Source organism: Argopecten irradians, chromosome 14 (assembly GCF_041381155.1).
Source record: "Argopecten irradians isolate NY chromosome 14, Ai_NY, whole genome shotgun sequence".
In the NCBI taxonomy this organism is placed as follows: domain Eukaryota; kingdom Metazoa; phylum Mollusca; class Bivalvia; order Pectinida; family Pectinidae; genus Argopecten; species Argopecten irradians.
In genome coordinates, this window is record NC_091147.1 from 19,416,610 (window position 1) to 19,438,839 (window position 22,230).

General features: G+C 35.9%; 2 protein-coding genes across 7 annotated transcripts in view; both read left to right on the plus strand.

The window, feature by feature from the left end:
• The first annotated feature begins 4,521 nt into the window (after positions 1 to 4,521).
• On the plus strand, positions 4,522 to 8,040 carry LOC138307202 (uncharacterized). Its single transcript, XM_069247837.1, has one exon. It carries the CDS (start codon positions 5,527 to 5,529, stop codon positions 7,810 to 7,812), a length of 2,286 nt encoding a protein of 761 aa, XP_069103938.1. The 5' UTR covers positions 4,522 to 5,526; the 3' UTR covers positions 7,813 to 8,040.
• Positions 8,041 to 10,633: 2,593 nt separating this feature from the next.
• LOC138307404 (sodium/hydrogen exchanger 6-like) overlaps positions 10,634 to 22,230 on the plus strand; it is a 43,680-nt gene continuing 32,083 nt past the window's right edge. For all 6 annotated transcript variants that reach the window (XR_011205984.1, XM_069248141.1, XM_069248139.1 and 3 more), the window contains exons 1-12: positions 10,634 to 10,923; positions 12,943 to 13,166; positions 13,822 to 13,899; positions 14,135 to 14,211; positions 14,690 to 14,784; positions 15,534 to 15,639; positions 17,839 to 17,979; positions 18,651 to 18,751; positions 19,322 to 19,410; positions 20,009 to 20,122; positions 21,201 to 21,312; positions 21,691 to 21,844. Coding sequence is in view for 5 of the 6 variants with exons in the window: in XM_069248141.1 (XP_069104242.1) it covers positions 10,755 to 10,923; positions 12,943 to 13,166; positions 13,822 to 13,899; positions 14,135 to 14,211; positions 14,690 to 14,784; positions 15,534 to 15,639; positions 17,839 to 17,979; positions 18,651 to 18,751; positions 19,322 to 19,410; positions 20,009 to 20,122; positions 21,201 to 21,312; positions 21,691 to 21,844 (1,460 nt within the window). In the remaining variant the exon portion in view is untranslated. The remainder of the gene's footprint in view (positions 10,924 to 12,942; positions 13,167 to 13,821; positions 13,900 to 14,134; positions 14,212 to 14,689; positions 14,785 to 15,533; positions 15,640 to 17,838; positions 17,980 to 18,650; positions 18,752 to 19,321; positions 19,411 to 20,008; positions 20,123 to 21,200; positions 21,313 to 21,690; positions 21,845 to 22,230) is intronic.

The window sequence follows — 22,230 nt, forward strand, 5'->3', positions numbered from 1 at the left end:
CATATATATATATATAGTGGTTCCGGGCTAGGACCTGATCATCACAGTCGGTGCACCTCCGGAGGTTGTAGTGAACGAAACAACCAAGAAAGGAGGATTCGCCTGGGCCGTTTTCGATTATAATGTGACGGTTTGACTGGTTGGACCAAGTTGTCCGTTTATGAATTAAAGACGGATATGGCGATTTTTATATATTGTTTGCAGACGAGCCTTGACAAGCCCTCAGAGGCCTGTATCAAAAACTGCAGGTCTGTCAGGATTTATACTTGAAATAATGACTTTAACAAACCGTCGAACCGGTTGTTCCGAATAAACGAAAACGGCCCTGATGACGGACCATGAAGCATCAGTACCATCCGAAATGTGTCTACGGGTGTAATACTTGCTGGTCTAGGGCAATACACTCAAGCCTCGTGACACATCCTCGGTAAAATTTTAACATTTTTTTCCCACAAACTTGACTGGTTTTACTATAAAGGATGCAAACAACGGATTTTTGTTGAAAATATCACGTAATTTTTCATGTATGGAAAATTGACTTTTAGTCGTGGATTTCTCCGAATTTATTTCAAAACGTCAAGGTATGAAAGAAAAATATACTCTTTCATAAGTGAACATGAATGATAGGGATATTCTACTCTCGTGATCACAAAATGTTGCAAAACCCTCGGCAAGCCTCGGGTTTTACTACATTTTGTGACCCTCGGGTAGAATATCCCTATCCTTCATATCCACATATGAAAGAGTCTTATAATATATATATAACGTTAGACATTATTTTTAGAGAGGTCGATTAACGTCCTTCTAAAGTCTTAAAACATTTCAATGACAACACAGAAGATAATTTTCAGCTGATTTTATTCAAAGTAAAACATATTATGAAACACACATTAGAAGATAATTATTTTAGATGGTGTACATAGGACCAGCTGACCCACATCATCATATTATGATAGATTAATTCCAAATATATAATTTGAACACTTAAAGGCCCACTACCGTTCCGAAACGGCTTTAAATTTTTAAAATGGGAATGTAAAACAAGATCGATAATTTTGTAGAGTCTTAAGAATTATTAACTTACCGTTAATACTATATTTATCATCACCTTCTGAACGATTTGATTAAAATAAATAAAATGTTTATTTTCATAACGCGGGTCGTATTATGTTTCCCGCCGTCGTCCTAAATACCGGGCGGTAGTTGACTATCACTGCGCCAGACGGCAAAACAGCGAATTGACTCTCCATTGTTTTCACATATTACGCAGGAAATCTTGCATATGTTTGGTGTCGTAACCTTATTTTAGGTCATCGGTACGCATTTTCTGATGTTATTAATGGTTTTTTAAGAAACCTTTATATTTTGCTCCGGAAAGGTAATGGGCCTTTAAATTAAAATCGACAAATACCATCAAAATAGCCCCCAAGTCCACCCTATAAGCATGTAATATAATTTGACAGTAAAAACAAAAGTTCACGATAACCAATTTAAAGATGCTCCATCACATGACAGACGATATTTGTTCGCTATCAAAACATGAGCAGACGAATAAGTATTTTTCTTCAGTGGCAAGAATTACTTCTTTTATACAATTACCGCCATTGAAAAGTTGGAGCTTCTTATTTTACTTCAAGATAGAAATATTAAAAATACTTAATTGCATCTCGATAAAAAATTGTGGCACTATGTCCTCTATTGAATGAAGTACTTATTGTACATGCACCAAAGGCAATCTAACTTAAATTATTTTTTTGTGTTAATTAGACATACATGTATGTATGTGCACGTTGTTCAAAGGATGGCTCTGTCGGAATTTAGTATCAATGCCAATTAAAAACTGAAAATGCAACTTTTCTAAAATTCAAACGAAGTAGGACTTCTGCGAAAAAAAAGTTTCTTACGAAATAGTTTTCTTTATAAAATGAATAAAATACATTTACATTCATAAGTCATGAGGATACTGTCAAATTAATGTGTTATCTTAAACATGTTTTAATATCAATCTTAATATGCAAACTAATTTCCAGTAACATAAAACCAGTGCATTTTTTTAGAAGAACAATGGTTAAAAGGGGACACAATATGCATGTGGGATACACGTAGCGAAAAGTATCCACCGGGGCAACAGCTACCGTAGTCCGCGGAACTGTCTTTATTATCAGTCCACTTCCCCTTTGTTTTATTACCTTATATATAGTCACAGAGTTCATTGTTGCAGTGATTCTTCTACTCGTACTGCAGTTAGGCCTACTGTACTGTAACTGATTAGCCCGAGATACTCTCGCCCTGACACCAGACGTATACGTTATGACAGATATAGATGTCTGGTTTAGGGCCAGAGCGCAGTGCTATATCAAAAGCTGGAACTCGCCGACACCGTTTGGTATCGGGCCAGGTTATCTCCAAATTTAGACTAAACTCCGAGAAGCCCCACTTACCTTGGTCTTTTCGACAAATGAGTAATTTATCATAATGAGGAAAAACGGTATAAAGCTAGTACATTTATCTACCCAAATATAGCAATCCGTCGATTAGAGGCGATTTGCATACTATGAGAAACTGGCGACAACGAGGATGAAGATTATTAACATAATATAACGTGCATACTCGCATGATAAAATGGATTGCTATGGGTGTAAGCAGTCTCAAACGGAGTTGACCTGGCCCGATACCAAATATTTTGATATAGCACTGCGCTTTGGCCCTACACCAGGGTAAAGGTAGGGAAGTTCGGACAGGGAGGGAAGTTCGGACACCTTACATTTCTTACGATACACTCTTTACCTCGCTTTGTACATACAACACAAATCATGCATTCCATAGCCAATAAAATTCCGCAACTGATGATATACATGTCAACAGTGTACTCGATATGTTATACCAGTTCCGATTGGTCAAAAGTTCAGTATTGTGTATACGTCACAAATTCCTGCGGGAACTTTAAATCAGCGATTCAGAAGGTCACTGGCAGTGCGCTGCATAAGTTACGTTATATTTGTATCTTTAACCGCCTTATCACCCGACGGAAAGTATCCTTTCTAAAATATGTTGTATTAAGATCATTATTGCATTGTTTAAGAAAAATAAAATAAACAATGCATTAAATAAATCGAGAAAATAAAGTGTCCGAACATCCCTACCCCCTCATGAAACACTAGGTAGGGAAGTCCGGACACCTGCAAACAACACCAAAGTCACCTTGGAATCAAATAACATAGGCCTACCACATTCGACACAAAACATACACATAAAAGATCATCCGATTCTTTGCCGTTACCGATAGTCCGCTTAACCTGCCTATAAATTTGATACAGCTTTAGCCTTATAGCTGTTACAGATAGTCCGTTAAACCTGCGTAGAACTCGCCCCCCTATCTACCTCTCAATCTATACGATATAAATATAGGCAGGTTTAGTGGATCGTTACCGATCTTATAACAGTTTTGACTTACCTACTGGTTCCTTTATATGCCTACAGTACAGTACCGTCAGTAAATATATATATATATAAAAAAAAAGAAAAAAAATCCCAAAAAAAATCACGCGCTCGAACAAACTATAAAATTTTATTGCATCATGTAGTCTGTGGGGAGTAAATGTTAACATGGACAAAGTCTAACAATGTTGTGCAACGTTTTCTGTCCTGTTTTGTTATGAAACCACCGTCATTGAATTACCTGTTTTATTTGTTCCTTTACAAACGATAGCTATGTCTATTACACGCGAGATTTTCGACAGAAGCAGGGGTAAAAGAAATATGGACAAAATAAATGAAATGGTAGTGAGACAAGAACTTCAAAGCATGTTTCAGAATGAATGGTTGTATGATCACCCAAGTGTATACCGCCTACTTTGCAAGATGTTAAACATTGTTGAGTCATGTCCGAGGGTTGCTGAAGAAATTTGCCACATCATCACGGGCGAAGAATTTAACAAAGGACAAGTTTATTCAGCCAGAAGCATTGTGATAGTGGCGCATATTCTGACATCGCAACGCAAATGTTTCTGCAAATTAAATGAATTAAAAGAACTTGTAGAGGAAATAAAGATGTTCAGTCTTTAAAAAAATGACTTAAGTTGTTTCAAGTATTGTATGTACGCCCCGCAAAATCGTTGAAAGGTGGATTTTTTACAGGTCATTTAAAGATGCTCCACCGCTTACAAATGACATTTTTTCACTATCAAAAACACGAGCAGACGATTTAGTATTTTTCTTCAGTTTCAAAAGTTACATACTTTACACCATTACCACCATTGAAAAGTTTGAGCTTCTAATTTCACTTAAAGTTCAAGTTACAAAAAATAATTAACTGCACCCCGAAAAAATTCCGTGGCACTATATCATATATGGAATTAAGTACTGATTGCGCATGTACCCAAGGCAAAATAATTTATTCAATAATATTTTTTGTGTTAATTAAATTATATATACACGATTAAACACCAATTATTGTTCAAGTGATTAATATCATTTATGCTCTGTCGGCGGTGGAGCATCTTTAAACATAGTTCCCTATACAAACAATCAGACAAAACAATTTTGAGTGCTTGTGTGAGGGAGAGTGTGCAGGGGAGAGAGAGATCAGGAGAGAAGTAGCAAGAGAGAGAGCACGAGAGATAAGAGTTAAAGAGACAGAGCACGAGAGAGAGCACATGAGAATGAGCATAACAGAGCACGAGAGAAAAAGGGCATGAAAGAGAGAACAGATAGCACGAGAAATATAGCAAAAGAGAGAGAGCAAAAGCAGAAGAAAGAGAGCGTTAGAGGCCAAGAGGAACAGCATTCATGTAATGACCATGTCTCCCCATACCGCACACTAACTATGTCCCCTTGATTGAACGGTTTTTGGGCCTTTCATGCGAGAATAGAACAGTATGCAAGAGAGAAAAAGTGCAAGAGAGAAAGAGAGCACGAGAGAGAGAAAGAGAAGAAGAGAGCAAGGACAGGAGAGCATGACAGAGATGGAGCCAAAGAAACAAATCACGAGAGAGAGAGCACATGAGAATGAGCATAACAGAGCATGAGAGAAAAAGAGAATGAAAGAGAGAACAGATAGCACGAGAAATATAGCAAAAGAGAGAGAGCAAAAGCAGGAGAAAGAGAGCAGGCCACGAGGAACAGCATTCATGTAATGACCATGTCTCCTGATACCGCACACTAACTATGTCCCCTTGATTGAACAGTTTTTGGGCCCTCCGTGCGAGAATAGAACAGTATGCAAGAGAAAACAAGTGCATGAGAGATAAGAGCAAAAGAGACAGAACACGAGAGAGAGCAAAAGCGACAGAGCACGAAATATAGAGCAAAAGAGACAGAGCACGAGAGGAAGATAGCTAAAGAGAAAAAGAGAGCAAAACAGAACTTGAGAGAATAAGTGCATGAGAGAGAAAGAGAGAGAGGGAGAGAGAGAGAAAGCACAAGATAGAGCAAAACCAAAAGCTTCTACAGGTACACTTTCTCTTTCTATAGATTTACATTTTGTTCTGACCAGTTTTATATTGTGATCCTTAACACTGTATAGCTATGCCGAAAACAGGTAAAAACCTTTACAGGAAATACAATCCTGCTGATATGACGAAGGCAATTGATGCCGTGAAAGTCACAAACATGTCAATTCGAAAAGCAGCCAGCCAATTTGGGGTGCCTAAATCCTCACTTAGTGACTACGTCACAGGCAGAAGCCAGGTTGGAGTGAACTTTGGCCGACCACCAGTGATTCCCTTGGAAGTAGAGTCCAAAATGGCGGATATGGCAATGGATTTGGCAGCGAAGGGGTTTGGGATCGGTCGTCGCCAGATGATCGCCAGGGCATCAACTGTTTGCAAGGACCTGGACATCAAGACGCCCTTCACGAACAACATCCCAGGGAAGTTTTGGTGGATGGGCTTTCGACGGAGGAATCCACAAGTCGTCCTACGCAAACCGGAGAAGTTGTCCACGGTACGATCTAGGATGTTGAACAGTGCTACTGTTGGGAACTATTTTATTGATTTACATCCCCTGGTGACAAGCCTACCTCCAACTTGCATATGGAATATGGATGAGACGGGAATTTCTTTAGAGCACCAGCCATCCAGGGTCATTGCAAGGCAGGGGAGCAAGAGTGTTCCAGGGAGAGTTGGAAATTCACGGGAGAACATCACTTTTCTGCCCTGTGTAAGTGCTGCTGGTGAGCGCATGCCACCTTTTATAGTTGGCAAGGGTAAGACTCCGAGATGCCTGAGATCTTTTAATACCCACGAAGGACCTGAGGGAGCCATTTGGAAGTACCAGGCAAAGGCATGGATGGACGACCAACTCGGGGTCCAATGGTTCGAGGAGGTTTTCCTCAGACATTGCGGGGAACAGAGGCCTCAGCTGTTAATTCTTGACTCCCACCATTCACATGAGACACTAGGATTGTTAGAATCAGCCATGAGGAACACCATCCATGTCATGGCCATGCCCCCCCATACTACGCATTACTTGTGCCCCCTAGATAGAACTGTTTTTGGGCCTTTCATGCGCGAATACAACAGGGTCTGCACGGAATATATGAGCACGAGCCCAAATAACATTGTAAACAAGGAATCTGCTCCAGGCCTCATTAAAGCGGCATATGAGAAATCTTTTTCTCGAACAAACATCGTCTCAGGCTTCGAGTCTACAGGAATTTTTGAATGGAATCCATTAGCAATTCCAAAGGACGCATTTGCACCATCAGCGCCTTTCGATTGTAGACCTGAAGATACCGAAGAAACAGATATCCATCCACTGCAATGGGTGCAACGACGTGTAGAAAGAACAAGAGTCTCGTCTATAGCTCCATTGCCAGCCTCGTCAACAGTGCCAGCCATTCCATCCATGCCAGCCTCGTCAGCCACTCCCTCCTCCTTATCCATGCCAGCCATCCCATCCATGCATGACTCGTCAGCCACGCCGCCCTCTCTGCCAGCCTCGTCAACCGTGCCTGCCATCCCAACCATGAATGACTCGCCAGCCACGCCTCTGTCCTTATCCATGCCTGCCTTGCCATCCATACCAGCCTCGCTGCCCACATCAGCCTCGTCAACCATGCCAGCAATCCCATTTATGCAGGACTTGTCAGCCACGCCGCCCTCCCTATCCATGCCAGCCTTGTCATCCATACCAGCCTCCTCAACCGTGCCTGCCATCCCATCTATGTATGACTCGCCAGCCACGCCTCTGTCCTTATCCATGCCAACCTTGCCATCCATACCAGCCTCACTAATCACATCAGCCTCGTCAACCATGTCGTCCTCCTTATCCATGCAAGCTTTTCCCTTAGTTTCCCTTGAAACATCATCTACAGTGAGTGAGTTTGTATTGTCAGATGATTTTGTACCTCCAAAATCCTACTCAGCTCAGATCTTTGAGTCATCCCCTTCTACTCTTGTATGTGCAGAAGAATCGGTATGTAATGAAATGCAGACCAGTACTGATCCCATGTTATCGGAAAGCACCATTTCAGACATGGATGCTGCAACCATTCTGGCTGGTTTAGTTGATGGTGGCATAGAGTTGGACTCCTCTGTTCCATCGGCAAATGTTTGTGAAGTTCCATCAGAAATCAATTGGTCAAAACAATGGAATGAGGAATTGGACAACTTGTTTAATATACCAAGTCCACTCCCAAAATCTACAACAAAAAAAGGAAAGAGATTAACGTCTCACAGACTTCTTACCACTCCTGCAATTATCAACATCAAAAGAAAGCAAAAAGAAGAGAAAGATGAAAAACTGATGAAAAAAATAATGAAAAAAAGTGAAAACAAAAAGCAGGCCAAAAACAGTAAAAATGTTGTGTGAACAAGAAATGTGTACAATGTCTGAGCAAGAGACTATTGAACAATCCAACATTTTAAGTTTCAAGTCAAAAATTAGCACACGTCAAAATGTAATTTTCAAGTCTGCTAACATCTCATAAGACTGCTTATTTAAGAGACACTTTCTATAAACATTAACTTATAATTACATCATATATATACCTCATAGTTATTTCACTTCTGTAGTTTGAAAAAAAAGGCTCAATGGAATTTAAAAACATGGTGTAAAATATTTTACACCATTAAAAAATTACCAATCTCTGCTTTTGTAGACTCATTTGTTGTAGTTATGTTTGGTTAGGCTAGCCGCATGCTGATACTCTGGTACTGCATTGGATTTTTTTCTGAAAAAAAATGGATAATATATTCAAGTTTAAATGTAACATTCAGTATCAATTTTTTAATATAAGGGTATTTGCGTGATAAAAAAATTGCCAATACGTACCTCAAACATAGTTAATTCATTTACAACAGAAAGCAAACAGAGAAATTTTATCTTCCAGGTTTTCATAGTTTCAGCCTGCAAAAATATATTGCGATAACGTTTACTTTTATCACAGCTTTCAGAAGGTTCTGTTAGTTCAACGACCTATTATCAGCTAGGGTCATGTAAGGACATGCCAGTTTGTTGGTATATGAAAGCCAGAGTACCTGGAGAAAAACCATCGACAAGCGGTCAGTACCTGGCAACTGCCCAACATAGTATTTGAACTTGCTGCGGCCCAAACAGAAGCCTAAAATCATACAGTAGTCTAGCTTTAACGTGACTGACACTCTACCCAAATTGGAACATTTTTTAAAGATAATTGCTAAAAGTTTCTAAAATGTGCTTCAATCCATGCTTTTCTCTTGACTTTCCTATGGTTTCCACAAATAGACGCCTTAAGATAGGACCTAAAATTTCATGATTTGTTTTCTTGTTAGCAGTGCATATAAATATATTTTGAAATAAAAAGTATTGAAGCAAGCCCAGTCCAGCCCTGTGTTTCAGCAGGTTCAAGTACCCAAAATGGAACACCTCCTAAATATAGTATAATTAAGAAATGTCTTGACATCATAAATTTAAAAGTTTGAATTCAATTAAGTAAAGTTTGAAAAAACTTGTTTATTTCAGCCAAATATTAAAATTTGTCTAAAATATCCCATTAAAAATGCCTTTCTTGTTTTACAATATATGGTGTTTTTTAAGTGTTGTATCACGACGATGTTTCCAGATTTTTTATATTTTTTTTTACATTTTCATTATTTTAACAGATAATAAGCAACAGGAAACAAAGAGACATCTACTTTTGTCATAGTTACCATTCAGCACCTTAATTTGTGTAAATGACAGTTATTGTTAGTTTAGATTGTTAACTGAAAATCCTATGACACATATTTTAAAAGTGTTCCAATTTAGGTAGCATAACGTTACACACAATCAATGTACTGCATTTACGAACTGCTAATTGGTTTAGATTGTGCCAAAAAAAAAAGAATTGTTTTAGGTAATACGCTATTTTCTGCATAACTTACGGTACATGGTATTTCCGTGATAAAAAACTTGCAAACAATCATCTGAAAGCATGGCAAGTTGCAGCGCAACAAGTGCAGACGACAGCAGAACTTCACGTGCACCTGTTTCAGCTTGGCCTGTCACTAATTGGGGTTTCGCGGTTGACACATATGGGGCTTACACGAAGGCTATCACGGATCAGGAAGTAAACAAGTCGTGATGACATTGATAATAATTTTAAAACATTTTTCAAACAATTTAAATTTTATATTAAATCTTAATACATTTTTAACGAAAATAACAAACAACCACAAAACAGATGCAATTAATTGGTTTACTATTTTTAAACACGGCAACCAGCGTAGACCTCAGCGTAGACTTGCTCAAGTTCACACTTTACTACAGAGGCATATTTGAGAGGCGACACTTATCAATATGCTAACTATAATATAAACAATTAACATAAATGAAATACAGTAATTTAAGATAATTTCATTGATTGATATTAATGAAAACTCAATTTATGTAACGCACACACTAGGCCTAACTTATTCAGAATCCTGTGTCCGAACTTACCTACCACATGTCCGAACTTACCTCCCCTCTCTGAAAATCGGGAAGACCGATGTGGGTAACTTCAGCTGGCTGTATTTCACGTCTTAACCGAAATATTTTTTGGAGAACCCTATCAAAATGTTGGATTTTATTGGCAGTTTAATTTGATATATGATATACATCTCATTACTGAATATTTTTTATGGCCAATGACGTTATATGCGCTTTTACTACGACAGTGTCCGAACTTCCCTACCTTTACCCTACATGTATCTGTCATAATGTCTAAGTCTGGTGTACCGTTATGCAACTCGAGCTCTAATACATGTACATGTTTCTGACGAGGATTTCGTTCTTTGGTTTGAGACCGTTTCTGATAATCAAAACCATTGTGATGTAAGTCAAAATACAAAATCCTGAAGCTTATGTACAAGAATATTGATTACTACTATTTAAACATGCATGAACCGTGGCCAAACCACGCATAATATAAATTACAAATTCTACCAACTAGAAACTTCTAACATGATCATTCATGCGTGCACCCACTACGCAACGAATTATGCCTTCATTAGTAGTTTCGTATTAAATCAATTCAAATAAGAAGATATATTTTATAAGAAATTCTTAATTTGCGCGTTCATTATTAAACATACTTATTATAAATTTTTCATTTATTAGCATCACTGTTAAATTACGATAAAACTAGCGGGTAATAACAGAAATACGAAACTAATCGATATAATTTGTATGGGGAGTTTCCAATATGGCGGCGTGAGACCAATGTCAACATGACGTGTAGTTATGTTTTTGCATCATTGAGTTGTTAGTTTATTGCTTCGGTGTTTTTAATAGCAAGAATCTTTCCTACCAAGATGTCGGTTGCAATGGAAGAAGAGGAGCAGGTGCTCACTGTACACAAGACAGACAGTGCCACCATTTTAATCCTGCTTGGAATACTTTTACTGACGATTTTGACAATCTGGCTCTTCAAGCATCGTCGGCTACGCTTCGTGCACGAATCAGGATTGTCTATGATTTACGGTAACTTCGCATTAGATCTAGCCATGCATCATTCTTTATTGTCTTATGGGTGCACGTCCATGAATTACAAAATTGCTTTAGTGCGTCTGATATCGGAAGCATGTGCAGTAGGAAATAAATACCGGTAACATCATCATTACTACATAGCAATAGCAACTTAATAATAATCATTAATGTATGTGATTTAGACCTGTAGAAGTATAACCTATATCACACTTATACCAAAATGAGATCTTTTTATTTGTTTTATATCATTTAATGACGCCGGCGGTTCGCACATAAAACCGGTTTCAAAATGGAAGCTTTTATAATTACCATGTGAAAGTGAGTCATAGCAGAGCTTTTGAAAAAAAAGAAACATGTTCACAGAGCAAATATATTCAGTAGTCTTTGTATCCCAGTACAGTCACATTGTAATATGTGTTTCAGCAATTAATGTAGGATAATTTTCTTGTGAGTCCTGGACTCACCACTTTTGAAAATGGTGAGTCCCAGACAAAATTAGTGAGTCCCAGACAAAATCAGTGAGTCCCAAAATATATGCGAATCCTTGCAATAGCGCATTCCTGTATGATTTATTTCAATTAAATCATTCAATTAGGAAAAAGTTTTATTTGGGTATTTATTATATGATTAAACTGATAATTTGCAAACAGATTAAATCTAAATTAAATATTCTGTCACAGTAATTAAAGTGAACAGTCGGGTAAGGATGGCTAAAATCGGTAAAAATGGTGTGAATGTATCCAGTATAATTTCTTATGAAATGGAAAAATAAAATCTCTTGTCAAAATCTGTCTGCGTACGAAGAAATGAATTTAAAGTATGGAAATTCTAAAACGTCCTCCCGGCTCACTATGTCCGTGGTTACATTTCCATGCAGCCTTGCTTTCAATGCTTTCAACTTTTCTTTACTTTAATGGTTAGAACTGGGAAACTAAGCAGAACTTGACCGTCGTATTAATATGTGAGAACTTTTGGAAGGCCAATGAACGCATTTAGACTGGTTTTCTTTGCCCGACTATTCACTTTAAAGATTTCAATGATCTAAGCTTACAAATTATAAGCAATGCTCGCTTGCCACTTGGTAGATACAGACCTCTACTGTCAATAAACATATATAAGTTTATATAAAAATATATATATTAGTTATGAAACATACATGTAGGTACTAGTTATATCAGAAAACATTACACTTATATATGACAAATGCAAGTGGTAATAAAAATAATAAAAGAAAAAGAAGATAGAAAATGTCTGACATACCCCCTTTTCCTGGACATTTTGATATTGAAAGTCTAGCATATTTTTTGCCATATTTTATTATATCAAGGACGTATATGAGAAGGATAAGTCACACTGGGTTTTGGGAAAGTACAATGCAGGAGCTTTTGTGTTTGTGCACTGACCGTGACGTTAGGCGACGACTGATTTTCCTTTGATATCCGTCGGCACAGCCTTTGATGTAGCTTGCGGGTTACATTCTGAAGCGGGCTGTCATTTCATGAGCTGTCGTATTTGTTTAACGAAAATTTAAGACATACAGTGTATCCTCTAAATATTCTGTCCTTAAAGCAAGTAATAAGCGTTGTGAAATTTAACAAACTTTACATTGGTGTTTCGTTTGACTGGATAAGACAGTATTTGTTGAGAAAAATGGTTTTTATTCTATGTTCATAGGCGTCTTGCGTGGTGTTAGTAATGTAAAGAGACAGTCACGAATCCTTCTCACTTATAAATCCTTAATTATATATTTATGTAAATGAATACATATACCTAGTAATGCTGTTACAAATGCTTTAATCATTTATTTAATTAACTGAAATAACCTTCAGTAATAGTGTAAAAACAAAATCTGTTTCAGTCAATGTTTGTGCTTTATGAAATCCATTCGATTTATACAGAGGGACCCTGTTTTACCTGAGAAGGACCCTGTTTATTGAACATCCAGTATAAATTCATTTTGCTCAATAATTGTTGGTAACCTCACTAACCTGGCCTCTTTTAATTTTGTTGTAGGTATGATTGTAGGCATGGTGATCCGATACGGCAGTTCAGCGAGCACAGAGACCCCGGAAGTGATGCTGACTGGAAATCGAACATTTCATGCATTTCAGCCACCATCATCTCTCATTCTCAACTTAGGCCCCGATGAAAATTCTACAGAGAAAACCCATTCCCTAAAGTACAATTTGTGGGGAATAGTAAATGAAAATGAACAAATGGCTCCTATTGTCCGTGCGGTAAATATAACAAAGTTGATATTTAAAACCAGCGTCATTTGTTATTGTAAATGTGTACATTAATTCATGTATGCCAGTAAATCTGTATATGCCATATTCGACCTGTGTAGGTTTCTTTATTTGATTTCTGTTGCAAATTGATTTTAAATACTTAGCACAATTACTTAATGAATGGCTATATATATACAGCCCAAATTAAAGGCTCTATGATGTGTCCCCTTATTTTTTAAAATTTTTTTTTTCATTTATATATAATATATAAGCGGCGTTTATTTGGTCGAATATGGTATGTAACTAAATGTCAGTTGATGATTAAGAAATGATGGCATTCAAACAAAAACAATGTCACTGCAAACCTAATTTGTCAATTATTGTCTGATTATTTTCATTTGTATAAAATAAATGTCAACAAACTGTCAGATTGTTAAAGGTTTTCACTAGTAGATGATGGGCATACCTAGGCCTAAACTTATTATGGAAATATTTCAAATTTTAGAGTATGATATTGTTGAAATTTGAAGTTTGCTTCTGAATATTATATTCTAAAAGCACATAAGAGGATTTGTTTTTTCCATATTAACTGAACAAAAAAAAAAGAAACAAAAAAACTGTATATCTAGCAATGTACTGGTAATTATTTGTTTACTTTTTCCAGGTGACATTTGATCCCGAGTTCTTTTTCAACATTATGCTGCCATTCATTATTTTTGAAGCTGGTTACAGTATGAAAAGGGTATGTAGTATACAAATGCTGTACAATGAATATAATAACATAAAGTTATATCTATCTAAATTCTAATGGGCTAATCCTGTTAGATCCATAGAAAGTTATGATTCATCCCTGAAATTTCTTGATGGACAGGTTTAGTCTTTGGTTTAGAAGAGTTTAAATGTGTCTCCAACAGTGAATTGGTTAAAAGTGAGAAAGGCATGATTTATCATTACACATGTTCATTCTTATATTTCAGCGACATTTTTTCCGAAATTTTGGAGCCATTATGACATATGCATTTATAGGAACTACAATATCATGTTGTGTGGTAGGGTAAGTATAAATACTGATTAACATTTATTTAATATAAATAAAGGGTCTGAGTTTGTTATTTTGCTTTTAAATTACATCCTATTAAAAGCTATGGTCTTTTAAAGACACACCAGGTTTTGGTGAGAGCAGTTAAGCTCCTAGTTACATGGACATTCTTAACTTTTAAAAATTAAGGAATTCCTTAACTTGAAATTCTCCATGAGAAACCATACCAGAACCGGAAGTTAAGGAACAGGTCTTTTATCAACTTATTACGAAACTTTACTTAACTTCTGTAATGCTTTACTGTAATTATATAATTACTGCTATGGAACTTTCTGGCATATTTTAATATACTGTAATATAAAGTGTTCTTATCACCAATACTTCTGAAAATTAGCATCAATGAAAGCTCCTAGAAGGACAAAATAGCCTACTTGATGCAGTTCTATTATCATATTAATATTTTCTCTAATACCTGGTAATCTTTTACTGACAGTGGGATTATGTATGGACTGACAAGGCTGATGGAAATAAAATTCAGTTTAAATGATTGTTTTTTCTTTGGAGCAATAATCTCTGCTACTGATCCAGGTTTGTAGTTTCATTAAATATTTTTATCTCTTATTACTAAAACATGTCTTCCACTATTAGTCTCGAATATTTGTTAAAAAGTGATTTAACATTTCTGGGAGGCATTCTTTTAAACATCCTCGATACTCCAGGGGTTCCAATCACTTACGGTATCTACACCCCTGGACTATCTCATAGTAAAACTTGAAGCAACAGAACAGAACAGGTAATTAAGTCGTTTGATGTACATCAAAAGAGGCGTATAACAGTACACTGTGGTTGACTATGTGGCTTTGATGTTAGGCGTCTCCCTCTCTGTAGTCTTCAAAGGAAATCTTTGCTGATCTGTGATTGGTCAAATGTTTTCCACTTAGCTGCCTTCAATTTCATTATGAGATAGTCCAGGTGTGTAGAGATCGTAAGTGATCGGTACCTCTGGAGTATCGATGATTTCTTTTAAATTATGTAACCACTGGCAAAGTACAAATTAATCTTAAAATAATCTCTACGCCATAGATTGTTAAACTTAGATATTTAATAAACTTGGGATACATAGAGAAAATTTCCTCATTTAAAAATTCTTTTGAAATGCGCACGGTAGAAGTAGAGTTAATTTACGAAGCAGAAATTTTATCAAATGCTTTAAGTACTCCTGTATGGAACATATTAAACCTATCAATATTGGCAAAAGGGGCAGCATTAGTTCACCATAACAAACTATTATTGACCTCACCAATGTTGTTGTGTAATTAGATTTTCTTGCCTTTCAGTGACTGTGCTGGCTATATTTAGTGATCTGAAGGTAGATGTAGACTTGTTTGCATTTGTGTTTGGAGAGAGTGTCCTCAACGATGCTGTGGCCATTGTCTTGTCTGAGTAAGTTTAGATTAATCATGTCATAAGTTAAGATTTTAATTATCTTTCTTTGATCTTTGATTTATGTGCTTCCAGTAATTCCTGGATTCATGCTAGTTATTTCGTTTTGATAATAATCAATTTGTTGTAAGACACGAACATACTTAAGCACATTCTGATTCACTTATATACATTAATAATTGTATTACTTTTAATTTCTGTCAAAGTTCCTGCAAGATGCATGTTAGAAATAATGAACTATACTATTTATAGCTATATATTTTTTATAGTCCATAGTGGTTTCTTATAACCATGTTTTACTGTTACACAACAGAAATATATTTTTTTCTTTACTTCAAAACTTACCCACTTTCACATAAATTTCTCAAGTGCAAGTCTTTCTTAATTGTGATTTCTGTTTAGACAAAACACCTTTAAGGTGTTCTTGAATCATGATTATATTTCTTTTGTTTATATGTTAAGAGTATTGATGTTTGTTTCCATTATCAACACCTTTATCTCTATGTAACACCAATCTGATTAAAATACAGACCCTTATAACCACTTTATTCAAAAAAGGATCTGAAAAAAATCCCGTATGGGGTCATGTTCGGAAGACTTTTATACCACCTGCACATCAGATCAAATGTATTTTCTAAACCTTGCTACATCAATTGAAAATACCATTTTGTCCGAGTACAGTATAGAATTAGCTTTGTTGCGCTATTTGGGGGAGATGACTACGTAAATGAAGATAATTCTGACAGCTTTTTTAACGGTTTCCTCCCCAGACAAGAATCTGGTAGCAGCATTTTGATTTGCCATTTCCAAAGGTTACCTGAACATGACCCCTAATGTGATGTTGTCAGATGCTCTTATCCAACGTAGTCATGCTAATGATCTGTATTTTAATCAGAATGCTGTAACACTTGATTTCATAATGTGACATTTTAAGATACTGACTCTCTATACACTTACAAAGTCTGATTCTAATAGTGACACTGCATAAGAAATTGCCACTGGCCTGTAGATTTGATTTGATTGACTGTAGGCATTGCTATAATTATGCTTTTATCTAGATCTCTGCAATACTTGAACCTTGGGTAATATCATGTTGGAAACTCATACCTGATAAACAGATTTTGGAATAAAGCTGTGTGACATTGTATTGCTGTGTATCATCACTTAAACTGAAAATCACACTTTGATTTGATCACATTAAGCTATACAATTTATACTTGTGGTTTGGTGATGTCGTAACATATACATACTCAAGAGTTGATGATGTAAAAAGCAAAATGTATTTGTCCTTTTTTACCTTTGGATACATATTCTGTATTTGCATATTACAGAGTTATCTGCCCTTGCAGGGTGGGTATTGATTGTGACCTCATGTGTTTGCATGCGTAACATGATACTTTCGAAAAAAATGACATAAATATAGTGCTCACAAAAAAAACCCAACGTAACAATTGATACCTACCTGCAAGAGAGCTAACTCTGTAATATGCAAAGACAGTGTAAAATATGGTGATATGAATTCCCTGTATGCCTTTAACAAGTGTATGGATTAATATGGAATATTAGATCAGATCCAACAATGATTATAATGAAGGATATTTGAAATTTTTAATAGATTTACAAGATGTGATCGACAAGACTAGTGCTAAAATATTCCCAGGAATCATTGATAACTAGGCCATAACACATTTGCCTAAAACATAATCATTTCTGATAAAAAAAATATGAATGCTTATCGATACGTGCATTATATTTCTCATTCATTTTCATTGGTTTTTAATTCAATATTCTGTAATATTTCTGTTCTAAAAAAGAAACTGGAATTCTCCAATGATATCTGTTTATGAAATATTATGGATTAAATTTATTGAGTTATAAATAAAAGTATACTGCAGCAGTAATACCTTTAATATCTGCAGTTATAGTAACATTCACCATCAAAGATCTTATTTCATACTAAAATGCTTTATTTATACATCAGTAATTAAAGTACCTACAAAGTAGATGTACATGTACTCAAAGCTATTTCCTTTTATATCAAACCTTTTCTAATGTACTGTCTCATTTAGAAGTCTTTAACATATTTTTCTGTCAAGTTTGATCTTCTTAGTACTTTCAGTACTTGCTCTTCCCTTCAATACTTCAGTACTTTGACGTCTTCACTTTGCCTGATTAAAAGATAATGGGTTTTTTTAACAGGTCTGTGGAGACATATGGACAGTATGCCAGCACTGGTTTCAGTGCCAACGCCTTTTTCAAATCCCTAGGGAGCTTTGTGGGAATATTTGCTGGAGCATTTGCCATTGGAGCTTTTATCGGCTGTCTCACCGCTGTCATATCCTTGATCTTATTCAAATTCTGATATAGACACATAATCAACAATAGTGTATATATTTACAGAAATACACAGGTCAATTTGACCTGAAAAATTCATGACCCGAAATTCACCTGAAAATTAATTGAAATTTAGGTCTGCAATTTCACATGAAAAAAACTTCAGATCAATTTTTATGTCAGTTTCACCTGAAATTAACCTGAAACATTCTTCATCTCTCGTGTAAAAGGAAATTGATTTAAACAAAAAAATTATATGAAGAATGTTTGTTTAATTATCAAATGTTTATTTAATCTGTTAAAATTGTTGTTTAAAAAAAGTCAAATGATTAGAATTTTCTGAAAGAAAATATTACTGTTACAATAACAACATAATTGAGAAATAAAAAAAAAACACATTATCAGAAATATTTGATAATGCCCATCAAAGAAAATAAAAAGTCTTCATTTAGAAATTTTTTTAGTTGAGAACCAGCTGAAAATTAAGTTTGAACCTTTAAACGTTTGTAGCAATGTCTTTATGTCAATAAAAACGATAAAAAGAAGTGACCTTTCATTTAATCTATGACATTAATATTAGTCTACAAGGCCATTAACAAACCTGTCTGTATGATTTATATAAGTTTTCTGTCAGTGTTTCAGTCTTCATGAGAATACCTTAACTCTTTCCACATTACCAAATTCACCAAGATCCGGGACTTTCCATTGTTGGAAACAGCTTTGTTTTTCCTCATGTCATATAGTACATTCCAAGCTGCAGAGGCTGCAGGGCTCACAGGTAAGACCATCAGACTATAAAGAAAGGTAATGGCCAGTGCTTAAAGCTTTGGTATAGATTCAAGGTGGATCTCACTACGCTCTGCTATTCTTATAACGGAGTGTAGTGAGATCAACCTAAGGTCTGTGATAATGTGCTTTACGATAAAGTCATTTTTTCTGTTGAAGATGTACTGTTCTGTGCAATTGCACAGGCTCTTAATAACTTTATAGCTATTACGTGTATAATAATTATTTTCATAATTCTCCAATATGTGAAATATCAAATTAGGCCTATTTCACCTTTTACTGTTGCTATTTCAGGAATTGTAGCGGTCCTGTTCTGTGGAATCACGCAGGCCCATTATACCTTTTACTGTTGCTATTTCAGGAATTGTAGCGGTCCTGTTTTGTGGAATCACGCAGGCCCATTATACCTTTTACTGTTGCTATTTCAGGAATTGTAGCGGTCCTGTTCTGTGGAATCACGCAGGCCCATTATACCTTTTACTGTTGCTATTTCAGGAATTGTAGCGGTCCTGTTCTGTGGAATCACACAGGCCCATTATACCTTTTACTGTTGATATTTCAGGAATTGTAGCGGTCCTGTTTTGTGGAATCACGCAGGCCCATTATACCTTCAACAACTTATCATTGGAATCAAAACAAAGAACAAAACAGGTAAGGCACACGATACCAAATGTTTTAAGAGGAACACTACAACAAGGTCTGATTATGTTATTGTATTGAGAGTAAAATCTCTTAAGATACACCAAACCATGTAGATTTGGTTTTAGACTATGAGGGGTACATACAATGGATTTGGTATGGGACGACTGGTTCACCCGTTGTCAGTATAATGTGACAGGGTGAGGTGTGTTGCTTGGTGTCGACTTCGGTGGCATGCATCAGTGATATAGCACTATAAAAAGGGCAACAGTTCCACTATACAAAAAGACATAACACGAACATACCACAGTCTCCCAAAACCACGCACCATGCATGGGAGGCTATCCTTATATGTCCCTGGCTGTTTATAAGACATTAGAATAATCAAACAAACAAAGATATGGTGGGTTAAAACTTAAATTGGCATTGAAATATTACATGTAATATTATTTTGTGTATTTTGTTGTTAAATTGATAATATTAATTATATTGATTGATAATAAGGAGAGATAATAAGGAGAAAGAGAAAAAAGAAGAAAAAAAAAAGAAAAAGAAAAATAATGTTATCATTATTATACTTTTATTATTCTGTTTTTGTTTTGTATTTTAGCTATTTGAGCTGACAAATTTCCTGGCAGAAAACTTTGTCTTTCTCTATGTGGGTGTTTCTATATTCACATTCCATGCACAGAAGTGGCACGCTGGCTTCATACTCTCCACATTTGTATCCTTGAAGGCAGAATTAATCATGCTTTCTCATTTAATCTATTATATTGTGATTGCTTTACTGTTGTGTTAAAACTGGAAAAAGGTTCTACAATGTATCATAATAAGTGCTAGAACGGATAGTTCATGGTTCGGTTTGAGCTAGCTTGTATCCGGTTAGCATTTTAGCTATCCGATAACCGCCATATATATTTCATACAGCAAAAATACTCCTCGCCAAGTAATGAAATTCCTGTAATATGCTTTCATAAGCGCAATTTTGAAATGAAATTAAAAATGTTACGACAAAAGTGTTGTTATCGGAAACTGGGTAGTCACTAAAACGCTTAGGTTTCACTTGGCTTCTATGCAAACGTTCCAGTGAGTGCGATGTGTGCAAGTGCCCATGTGCAAAAGAAACCATGTGCAGGAAGTAGGCCAACTTTGACATTGTAAGTGTTTACATTTATTTCCAATCACCATCATGGTTTTATCAAAAACAAACAAAATAAATATTGTTCAAAGCAATAATTCTTTGTGTCAAATGATTGTTTCCTGAAAGATGTGAGCGATTGTTATGGAATCCAGGAGGAGTATGACAAACTTATGGCACCGATGTACGTACGACTGTAACGTTAACGTTACTTACAAAAAATGTAAACAGCTATGGTTACCCGGTTACGGTTCGATTAATCCGATCCGGTTAACCGGTTGGTATTTTTACTAACCGTTTCAGCACTAATAATATTGATTGCACACTTCAGTCTGTTAATATTGATAATAAAGTTTTATAGATAATTTTGTAAATAATTTACATTTTCAACTTCTTCCCAATAATAAAGTGACCATATTCATGATATTGCACCAATGGTAGAATGGATGGTTACCAAAGTTGTTGAAATGAATAACCTTGACCTGCTTTAAAGCCGTTTTCACTTAGAATTGATATCAAATTGTTTGAATACATTTTAAATTATTAATAATTTAATTGTTATATCATGATAATGTCAGAATATGTAGAATTAATTTCATTACATATGCTTGTCTTTACACTTCCAAACTTATATCAGTGAACTTTTGACCTTGACCTTATCCAGCTCGCCATCATTGTAGCGAGGTTTTGTAATATTTACCCATTATCACTATTACTCAATCTTGGCCGACGGAAAAAAATCAAAAGTTCCTTCATGAATATGATGATGTTTTCTGGTAAGTAACAGATTCATGTATGTTGGGGATTTAGAGGAAAATGCTTGATGACCTGATTGATTAATATTCTTGTTTGTTGAATTAAAATAAGCTTGTATGCATGAACAAACGTATTCTTACACATATCAAAGAAACACAATTTAACAAAGGATTACAATTTATTGATTATTACTCGTGAATATTTTTATTCTTATCAATAATAATTCATAACATATATCATTGAAAAATATATTTGCATAAGATTTTTCCAAGCAATAATTAAAATTTCTAAAAATACATGCCAGTAACTTACTAATCACTGACTATTTCTGAAGATTGGAAGGACCTACTTGAATGAATATTTTACAATATTTAGAACATCATTCTTTCTTTATCCAGGCCTACGAGGAGCCATTGCTTTTGCTCTGTCTATCCGGAACACTTCATCTGAAGCCAGGAGATTGATGGTGTCCTCAACAATGATGGTCGTCCTGGTAACCGTCGTCATATGTGGTGGGTTCACCACCCCTATGTTACAGTGGCTGCAGATCAGGTAAGTATCATGTGACTTAATACTGACATCTCATTGGCTATCTGTGGTGGGGTCACCACCCCTATGTTACAGTGGCTGCAGATTAGGTAAGTATCATGTGACTAAATACTGACATCTCATTGGCTATCTGTGGTGGGGTCACTACCCCTATGTTACAGTGGCTGCAGATTAGGTAAGTATCATGTGACTAAATACTGACATCTCATTGGCTATCTGTGGTGGGGACACCACCCCTATGTTACAGTGGCTGCAGGTCAGGTAAGTATCATGTGACTAAATACTGACGTCTCATTGGCTATCTGTGGTGGGGTCACCACCCCTATGTGACAGTGGCTGCAGTTCAGGTAAGTATCATGTGGCTAAATACTGACATCTCATTGGCTATC